The sequence below is a fragment of the Chanodichthys erythropterus genome, chromosome 10 (genome assembly GCF_024489055.1).
Source record: "Chanodichthys erythropterus isolate Z2021 chromosome 10, ASM2448905v1, whole genome shotgun sequence".
In the NCBI taxonomy this organism is placed as follows: Eukaryota; Metazoa; Chordata; class Actinopteri; order Cypriniformes; family Xenocyprididae; genus Chanodichthys; species Chanodichthys erythropterus.
Window position 1 is genome coordinate 21,688,049 of NC_090230.1, and position 10,911 is coordinate 21,698,959.

At 35.7% G+C, this 10,911-nt stretch overlaps 1 protein-coding gene across 1 annotated transcript; it reads right to left on the minus strand.

Annotated features, from left to right (window-relative positions):
* Nucleotides 1–6,482: 6,482 nt before the first annotated feature.
* LOC137027925 (CD48 antigen-like) lies at nt 6,483–8,046 on the minus strand. Its single transcript, XM_067396549.1, has 3 exons — nt 7,893–8,046; nt 6,893–7,210; nt 6,483–6,805 (listed from the first exon to the last, which is right to left on the minus strand). Exons 1-3 carry the CDS (start codon nt 8,038–8,040, stop codon nt 6,483–6,485), a joined length of 789 nt encoding a protein of 262 aa, XP_067252650.1. The 5' UTR covers nt 8,041–8,046.
* Between the last annotated feature and the right edge of the window lie 2,865 nt (nt 8,047–10,911).

A 10,911-nucleotide genomic window follows, 5' to 3' on the forward strand; every position in this document is an offset into this window, starting at 1 on the left:
CTGAACTAAATTTGACAAAATGTGCATCTTCTGTGTTTTGCCATTGGAAGGCAACATTGCTACTGAAAAATATATTTGGTAATGGTTGTTAAATTCCTCAAACTGATGAAAAAAATTAAAAAATATTAACAGCCATCAAAAACTCCCATGATACTATAAATATCTTAATGATACATTTGCATTTATTTTTTAAAATGACCCCCAGTCACTGACAGACAAGAGGATATGATCTTTATAAAGAAAATGTCTAATGTCAAGAATAGTTATTCTTAGAAATAACTCTTAATAGAGATGGAAATAACTACTGAAACTAGCAGAGCTCATCAGCATGATCTCATTAAAATGTATAAGGTCATGGATACAGAAATGCAGATGTTCTTGAATATCAACCTTAATATTTCACATATTTCATCTCTTACATTCACACAGTAAGATCTCACTGTATCATTGTTTGATTAGTGAGAATCTTTTATCTGTCAGATTCAGTATTTCACAGTAAAGCTGTTTTGTTTAGAGCAGAAGTCAGACTGTGAAGTTCATGCGAGCAGGAATGGAAAAAGAAAAGCCTTCAACCACAAGCTATTCACACGTTCACAAACAATCATCAACCACAAGCCTCCAGTAACTGACACATGCTCATGCAGAAGCTGTTAGTCACTAAACAGATCAAGATAACATTTCTGCATGAATAAATAGGACCTCAGGCAGAGTTCACTTCAACTCACTTTCATCTACATTTAGCACATGGAGATTTACGTCTCAGTTAATTTTGAGACTTAAAAAAAATCAAACAAAATGTCATGCGATGGGACATATGATTTAGATTAATTGTTAAAAGTCTTTGTATTACAATGCAAAGTCTGTTGAAGTTTTTTGGAGAGCATTTCATCAATCCATCTTTAAGTATCACACCACAAACACCTCAGAATGATCCTGTTGTATGTCTGCTGGAATTTTTTGATTGCACAGAGTAAACTACAAAACTGTAGATGAATTATCCTGCTGAAAATAAAACCTTTTTTGTTGTTATATATGTGAAAAAAAAAATGTTTTTCCTTTTTTGTCTTTTTTGCTACATGTTGTGATTCTCACCATCCCCAAAATGAACAGGTTGTTTCAGGAGCCTCCTATATTGATATGATCACAAAGCTGATCTGATTAGAAAAGGTTTGTTCATCTTCTAGTGGTGACAGGTGCGTACACCACATCATTCTCCTCTTCAGTTTTCTGTAAAAACAAACAAACATAAAAGATACAATAAAAAAAAAATCAAGACATAATAATACATAATGTGAATAAAAATGTGGCAAGTACATATAATGAGATTCAAAGTGAGTTTTTTCTAACAGTATAATTAAAAAAAAAAATCTCTTTAGTTAACATTAGAAGCTTGAAATGCCATTAAATACCAGCAATGGTTCTTGACATCACATTTGGCAGCTGTCATACGTTTGGCTAATAATGGCTAAGCACATGGCTGATTAAAGCATTCACATTGGGTCTATGCTGCACTGTTAGACTTTTACAGCCACTGCCATAACACAAAAGAGGGATGACACAACAGCTCGGTCAAAAAGGAGAATTTATTAATGAGACAAAATATAACAACGAGAAGGAGAAATTATGCAGAAAAATAAAGGGCTAAACACAAAAGAGAGCGCAGCTCCATCTCGGGACAGCCGCTCAACTTCTGCCGCTTAAGTGTGGCAACTTGGCTTCCTTTAAGCACAGGATAATAGTTCACAAAGGATCTGCTGAATTTGGACTAAGGTAAATCACGTTTTTCCTGCCCCTAGAGGGCAGGAAAACACATAAATATACATAAATATTCATGCATGTAACATAGACCTTGCCACTGTTGCCAGTAATTTACTATTGATTGTACAGTTATTTACTGTAATTTACAGTATGTTACTGCAAAGATACCATGAACTAAATTAAAATTTGTTACCTCATTTTATTTGCAGAAACCAACTGCCTCAAATTGTCAGACTTCCATTTAAATTTACAAACTAATTTTTATTATATGCTAATAATATGAACATATTATTACTATGAACTTATTAGAGTTCAATACAAACATTTTAAATAAAGAGATTTTCACTGCATCAGCAACTACACAGTCACCATCTGTTAAATAAAACAACATGCAGCATATCATCAATGTCTCTTGATCTTCTCCTGAACCTAAACACAGGCTCTACTCTTCAGCTCAGTGGTGACCCGCTTTACCCATGACCTTTCAATACAGTATTTTTTTTTCTCGGGCTGCCTTAACCATTCATATATTTAAGGCAGAAACAAATATAGAGAAAAAAAATTGTTGAGTACTAATAGTTATGTATCGGTGAAGACATAACAATCATGTAGTCTCTTGATTCACTGAATTCATGCTGTTTTGTCCATTGTTACATTATTGCCACTGTGAACCTACAGCAAGAGTTCCAACAACAATCAACTAAAAAGAGTTTATTTTTAAACGCTATGAACAAAAAACAGCTGCAGCATTATTTAGACACACACAGATATCAAAAATCAGTACATCAATCTCGACAATAGTGGCAATAAAGCTGCATAATTTATTCATGCTGAAGTGCATGCTGGGAGTTTTGTAATATGCTGGAATCCAGCATGCATTTCAACATTAAACTTTTGGATGTCACCATTGTTGAGATTCATATTCTAATTGTTGATGTCTCTGCTATGCAAGTTATGCAGGAGCTCAAAATATTTTATGCATTATAAGACTTATATATTCTCCTAAATAACTGATTACTGAAACGTTGCTGGTTCTTAAGATGTTGAATCACAGGTATAGCACAATCAATAAAGATAAAATGCCCATTAAATCAAAGACTAAACACAGAATTAGATCAGTGAATTAGACAAGTCCAAGATGATTACAGCATCACCACAACAACCAAAACACCTGATCAACTTCATGTTGGCTTTTTGCCATAACAAATGTGTTTTATAAACACTCAGTTTCAGCAGCCAGCGAAAACTAATGTAAAAGAGTCAAGATCCCAACTAAAGCAGACACTGATCACCACGATGGTGACTGCAAACTTCAATACATTTTTATTTTCAATAAAACATCAACATCCATATCTGTTAATTCTCAACAAGAACTTCTGTACATGTATGAAAGAAATAATGTCAAACTGGTTTGTGAACTGGTTTCACACTCAGTGTGGCTGAAGTCAGTTTCTGTTTCTGCTCATCTCGTCTCTTTTTTCTGTTCTTGTTTCTCTGTCCTTCAGTGATTCTGCTAATCAGATGTTCATCAGTGTCTGAATTCACTCACTTCTTTTCATTCTCTCTGTCAAGTGGACTATATTAGTGAACTAATGTAGGGAATAGTGAATGAGGGTATATGGTGTGATTTAGAACACAGCCTCTGAGTGTCGACTTTGAGCGATGTTAACTCACAGTATATTCCTGTAGGCTATTTTCTCGAAGATGACAAATATTAAGCAGAATGCAGTGTTTTCTACAGTATATTACTGTTTTAATGGAAAATAGTTTGTTACTGTCAGAATTTGGCCATTTTTCTACAGCAACGTCTAACAGTGTGGAGCACTGCAGGCTTTGATGGACTACTAAAACATTTTCTTTTCTTCTTGATAATAAATGTAGGCTATTAGTCATTTTGGAGTTGTAATACTATTAAAGCTACAATATGTAATAATTTTGGCCGCTAGAGGTCGCTAGAAGCCTATTCAAAACAAAGGCGTAGCTTGATGACGCCAAGTTTTAGAGCAGAATCTTGGGACATGTGGTTTCCATTTCAGAGACCAGTTCAATCTACTTATAGTGGACTATTCTTTCTCCTTTATGTCTCTATCTATTATTTCTTTTTAACACATGTTCACTAAAGGCTACAGCATAACAACACAAGTACAATCTACAATGATTTTTCACATGTATTGATAGCACAATTTTTATTGTGAGGTTATGATGTAAAATTATGATAACTACACTGTAGCTGCTACAGTAACTAACAAAATCTATCCGATACTGGATTTTGTAAGTGTCTGAAAAAGACAATTTTCACATGCCACCATTACATATTGCATCATGCTATATTGCAATACAATACAGCAAATATAGTTTGACAGTAAATTATCAAATTAATAGATTACTGTTTAGTCAGATGATATGAAAACGATTACCACTGTTCAACAAATATATACACTCGTGTACATTCAAACACAATAATTGGGCATACATTGCAAACGCGAGTTCAACGATTTGCGCGAGAAGATTACATACAAAGTCAATGCAAAGACGCGATCGGACTATGGATCAGATGCGTCCTCGCGCAGGTCTAGAGACGCGATGCCCCGCGTTTGGCGTGTATGCCCCATAATACTAATCGTGTTGATCGTTGTAATATTAATGGCATACGTTTTCTGTAAAGATACGAATCAAAACAACTCACAAAACACAAAGCGAGATCGGCATCTCTCTCTAGGTGAAGTTTGTCGCGAAGCTCTCTCCATCTAGAAAATGCAACACCGATATTGAGCCTCGCTCTTTTTCTTCTCTTGTCCCAAACTCTTCTTGGGTCGTTTGGTTGGCCCGTACGCTTACGTTTACAGGAGATGTCCTTGTCAACAGAACCAGCGGCAGATGGTAAACAGTAATTATGTTCCATAAATAAGTAACACAATCCACCATAAAACGTGCAAGAAGTAAATAAGGAAATGCTTGAAGAAAGCTAGTGGTTTGCTGAACGCTAGACACTACTTCCGCATTTGTCCACGGCACTGTTGTCATGTGGTTTCTACGTCAGTAAAGGCGGTAACAAAGGTAACTGACGTCATTGACAGGCGACTGCACTGCGCCGTATCACTGTTTAGAATGGGAATTTTCTCATGATTTACAAGTAGTTTTAAACATTAGAGATATTGTTAGTAATCAGCTGGACAAAATATATAACACTAGCCTAGTGGTTTTTGGATATTTTACTGCGAATATCTTACAAATTGTACCTTTAAGCTTGTTGTAAATTATATGGTTACTACAGTCAAAACATGAAAACTCCCTAATATGAGTGTATTATACAGAAATAAAGTTAAGTATTTAAATATTACTTAAATATTATTTGGTATAGTGGAAAACACCCTAGAAAAATTGCATACACACTGTAAAAATTATATGATCAATAAGTTATGACAACGTGTCTGTAAATTTTTTTTAACTCATCAAAGTATGTTAAGCAATTTCTTTATGTTATGCAAGATTTAACGCATTTTTTAAGTCAGTTTAATGTAATTTAAGTTGACATTTTGTTGACATATAATTAACTGGACAGTGGCTTTAATTGCATTAGAAGAGTAAATGTTGTAGAAATTGTGTACACTATAATTGTTGGTTTAACTTACAAAAAGTAAGTTACCTGGTTGCCTTAAAGTTCATTGAAATGGAACATTTGAGTTAATACAATGAAGTTGATTGGTTTAATCAACAGAAACACAAAATATCATCTGAACCACATTAATTATCTAAGTTGATATGACAAAAGAAAAAATGTTGTCATAAATCATGAAAATATTTTTTTTTACAATGTATTGTGTTTTTAAGTAACGGGAAAGATTTGTCAGTGCATTTTCCAGTAGGCTTGCCTAGGCTGACATAGGACATTGGTTATAGTACTGGTGCAAATATTTATATTGGGGTATCATTATTAGCATACCTCTAATAAAAACCAAATATAAAAATATATAAATAGTCCAAAGAATAGAATAAACACAAATAATGTAGTCACCTAAATTAATCTAAACAAGCACTTATTGATTTTGATGTGTAGCCTAATGTCATGCCGCTGTCAGCTGTCTTGACTTGCATAGGTCTATAGTGCCTTCTTTTGTGAAAAAAAGTATTTTTTTGCCACATATATCATTTTCACTCATTCATGTTGTAAGCATATTCAAATTCTGACCGAGTATCCCATAACACAGTCTACGTAACCATAATAAAATGCACACATCTAAACCTGACTCACTGCTCTAGAGACAGACAAAAGAAGTTAGTAATAAATGATCTTACTGATTTATGTGCATTTCTTTTGTAGAACATCGGCTCAGCGTAGATTACCTCTTCTTCACATGTCTGAACTGTTTCAACAACAACAATAACAGATTAAAACAACTTAATCTTAACCAAACCAATTATGTTAATGTTAGGACTGTCAATGTTAAAGCAAAGCTAAATTATAAAAACCCAAGTGAATCATCAAATATCGAACTGGTCATAATATTTATTATATTTTCAAAGCATTATTTGTTTATTAAAAGCTGTATGAAACACCTGCCTTGGTCAGTTTTTCTGTATTTCCTACAGATCCAGATCATCCCGACTGCAGCTATAATCAACAGAGATCCAGCAGAGATCGGCACTATCAGAGAGACTGAGACTGTAATGATAATCATTAATGTACATGGATTTCTCAGTCTGATCTACAACAAAAACAGAGATCAGTAACTAATCACATATATCATCTCTGTTGTACCTGCACATGTGTGACAGAGGTGAGTGATGTCCAGATGTTGAGTCTGGTTGCTGATGGGATTGTTCAGCACACAGCTGTAGGTGTTTTTATCCTGATATTCCACCTCCAGAGGTAGAGAGAGACTGATGCTGAGATCAGACACACTGATGCTGGACAATAAACTGTTTCCTTTGTACCAGGAGAGAGTCACATGACTCACATTCACAGCTGAACACACCAATGAACAATTTGATGATGATGATGAACATTGTGAAGAGTTACTGCTGATGACAGGAACAGGCAGACGAGCTGGAAAACATCAGAGAAAAAGACAAATGTGTATAAATCTAATCATTTTATCATATAAAAATGATCAAAAATGCTCCCATTACTCACCATAGACAGAAACACTGAATGTTTTTGATGATGATTTCGCTCCACTTTTCTCTAGTTGATAAACTCCAGCATGTTCAGTTGTGATGTTTGTGATGTTCAGAGATCCAGTTTGATTGTCCAGCTTCAGTCTGTCTGTGAATCTCCCATCAGGAACATCATCATATGTAGAGAAGATTCCTGCAGCTCTACTGATTTCAGCTATCAGAGAGTTATTAGCTCCAAATGTCCACAGTATGTCTTCATCTTCACGTATTTCAGTAAGATCAGTGTATAAAGTGACAGAATCTCCCTCCATCACTGACACTGAATCACCAAACACTGGAGAACATGAACAGGGACACATTTTGTCACAGATTAATGCTAATGATGGTTTACAGAGCCTGATTGTAACTTTAAAAGTGAACTGAATAAAACCAGATACAAAAGCAAATGAAATAGCAACTAAAAGAAAGAAAGAAAGAAAGAAAAAGGGAAGTAATAATTCAATCTTGTTTTAAATGTATCTGCTGTAGACCAATAATAATTGATTTAAACAATAAATACATAATAATTACAGCTTTGAAAGTACACGTTTAATTCTTATGGATATTTTCAATAATTTTTCTTCATAAAGGATATCATTAGCTAAAACATGGTCACTGCATCTGAATCCCATAATGCACACCATGTCTTTTGTGAATGTTTATGATTACTGCAATCATATATATATATATGATTGCTGGAGAAGATTTGCATTTGTAATACTTGAAGTTAAGATTTAAAATGACAAAGGATTCCTTTATTGAAACATTCACTCCAAAAAATCCATTGTTTTCCATGACATTTAACATTTTATCAAATTTCATTTATGTAATATTTATATTCTAGACCTGAACTTTTAAAATTTCAATTGCAAACAGACAGCTGAATTCAGAGTATGTAAATCTCACAATAATGATCAGTAGCAGCAGCTTTATTGCTCCAGAAAGAAATTAAACCAAAAAATGTGTTTATAACTTACCGATCAGACTCCGGTAGCACAAACAGAACAAAACAAACATGTGAAACATTTTCTTCAGCGGTTCAGTGTCTGATCTAATAAAACTATCCACTAAAAACACTCTATATGTGAATCCTCCCACAACAGAGTTTGACCCTCCTAGATTCATTCTCTGCATTCGCATATAATGTTATAGTTCATCTGGCTCTTATTAAGACTTTAACAATTCTTAATGAATGAACATATTCTTTATTTTTATAATTTATACTTTTAAAAAGTAGTCTCATGGGCAGCGCGCTGACATGTAATGCCAATGCGCTTCGGGCGACCCAAGTTCGAGTCCCGGCTCGTGGTCTTTTCCCGATCCCTTCCCCATCTTTCTGTCCGACTTCGCTTCCTGTCTAATCACTGTGCTATCATAATAAAGGCAAAAATGCCAAAAATAAATCTATAAAGAAAAAAAAAAAAAAAATGTAGTCAGTGTTAAATGGAAGAAGAATAGAAGAATATTGTGTGTATGAACTACATTTCATGGTAAAATAGTGCATAAATCTAGTGATTTTAAAATTGTGTATATTAATTCAGTTCTTAATTTTAGTGTATTGAAAAACCAAAGTAAAAACTTTGTAGCCTCTCACAGGACCAGTTTTTTTAGTTTGGTTTCTGAGTCAAACTGAAACCTTCTGCGGTCATTTTTTTTTCAGAAATGTGGTTTGATCTTTTGGGTGGACGAACATTTTGTGCGTGAGAGAATGGGCACTGAGAGCAAGTGTGTTTGTAGGTGAAGAGTGTCTTCCTGTCCTTTTTAAGACCCTTTTATCTATGGAAAAAAAATCATGATGAGAAACGGTGTCTGACACAGCGGGGAAAGAAACAATAACAAAATGATCATATGTAAAAGTTTAGATTATATTTGTTAAAGGTCCCATGACATGCTGCTTTTTGGATGCTTTTATATAGGCCTAAGTGGTCCCTAGTACTGTATCTGAAGTCTCTTTCCTGAAATTCAGCCTTGGTGCAGAATTTCAGCCACTTTGAGCGCCAGTGCCACAATGAGCTTTCCTTATGTGCCATTTCTATGTATATAGCTTTAAATGCTAATGAGGAGGAGAGAGGCGGAGCAAGGTGGAGGTGGGTGTGGCCTTAACCAGTTTGCGGCCAAGGTACCATGTGCTAATGTTGACAGTTTGACCCAGAATCTGATCCGGATGGAGAAGCACCGGATGAAGAAGTTGCATCTCAGCGGCTCCGAATGGTTAGTTTAAAATATTGTGTCTGGATACGGTACTTAAGTTGGTTTGTTTATGTATGCTGTTACAGTTTAACCAGCGTCACTATATTCAGACCTCTGCCATTATTACAAATACCCTTTTGGATAGGTGCCCGTTGTGGAAAATGTGCTACCATGCCAACATCATTTATTTGTTTATATATTTTATATATCTTAAAAGTTTTTACAATCTTTCTTTACAATCACATCAAGATTTGCAATCTGGACATCCAGACACTGAGCAACTGCCATGCTTCGCTCGTTAGTGAATTGAAAATATTGTGTTCACCTCGCACTGTAGTAGCTTATTTTCTCATGGGTGGCCAAAGCAGTTTGTTTTCAAACAATGATTTTTTTCAAAAGTGATTTTTCACAGAGATGGCAAAAGCCACGACACGGGCTGATCTGGAACGGCCTCCGGGCTGGGGGTCGGGTCTGGCTGGCAGGCTGGTCCAGTGTCAGAGGAAGCCAGCAGGGAGGTGTGTGTGGTCCAGGCTTGCAGGACGGCCATAAAAAAGGTGAAGAAAGTCCTCTTGGCCATGACAGGACTGACAGGAACGGCCTCCGTGGCTGTGACAGGGGAAGCTGGTGGTTTAGAAAGGAAAATATCGAGGGTGATGTGGGATCAAGTGTGACCTCTGGGGCGGCAGCAGCAATTTAGGCCGGCTCTATGCCCTTGTGCTGTTGAAAATCCTATTATACTTGTGGCATAAACAACATCTGCAAAGTTATGACTCTCAAAGTTTAAGGGAACTCAAAGTTTAAAGAATTCTCTCTTTAAGAACTACAACAAACAAAAAAAAAAACCCTACATAAACATAAACCCATGCAACAAAGGGAGAGAGTCCATGTTACTGCAATACAGTATGTAACACAAATGCAATAGCATGTCATAAAAGCAAAATGACAAATTATAACCGTAATTATAAACTATACCTGTTCTTCATGCAGCATATATTCTCTGGCTCTGTAAGCATCTTACAACAGTTCCCCACATGAGTGATTTATAGAATTTCATGACAGAATATGCAATCAGTATCTTTAAGATAGTCAACTCCACATCAGCTACATAAATTCATCAACTATCCATTCAGAACCATCTAGTTCTTTACTGCGATGCAGGGGGAACAGAGCCTTGGTAGCAGCTGGTCCAAAGTTGTAACAAGATGCCTTTATCTATCAAAACAGCGCCCACAGTGTCTGAGTTCAAAAGTTTTCTTGTGCGTTTAACGTCTTGTAAACGCTATTTTTATTTTTTGGTGATAGACATTGTTAATTTTGTACAGAACTTTGGTCAACAAAGGTAGTTTCAAATATGCTTTATAAATAATAAACTTGAACCTTGAACTTGATTGTCTGACTCCAGTTTGAACATAAAAGGCTGAACAGTTTCTGACATTTTCAGTGAGTCTACATGAGGTAATCGGCGCTGCTAACAATATGTGCTAACAAGCTCTTAAAGCTCCGCCCTCTGCTTAGGAGCAGCAGCTCATTTGCATTTAAAGGGGTGGTTCAATGCGATTTCACTTTTTTAACTTTAGTTAGTGTGTAATGTTGCTGCTTGAGCATAAACAGTATCGGCAAAGTTACAGCGCTGAAAGTTCAGTGCAAATGGAGATATTGTCTTTTAGAGTTTAATGACTACAAACACGACCGGTTTTGGACTACAACGGGTTGGTGACATCACAAACCCTCAAACACGCCCCTGGGAACAGTGGGCGAGGCCATGTGGTGCAGCATGTGGAAGTGAAAGAGTTGTGTACACCGGAC

Coding starts and splice junctions, on each gene's coding strand:
- LOC137027925 (XM_067396549.1), bottom strand. CDS start 8,040: ATGAATCTAGGAGGGTCAAACTCTGTTGTGGGAGGATTCACATATAGA. Junction 7,211..7,892: donor GTGCTACCGGAGTCTGATCG/GTAAGTTATAAA, acceptor CATGTTCTCCAG/TGTTTGGTGATTCAGTGTCA. Junction 6,806..6,892: donor ATTCAGTGTTTCTGTCTATG/GTGAGTAATGGG, acceptor GATGTTTTCCAG/CTCGTCTGCCTGTTCCTGTC.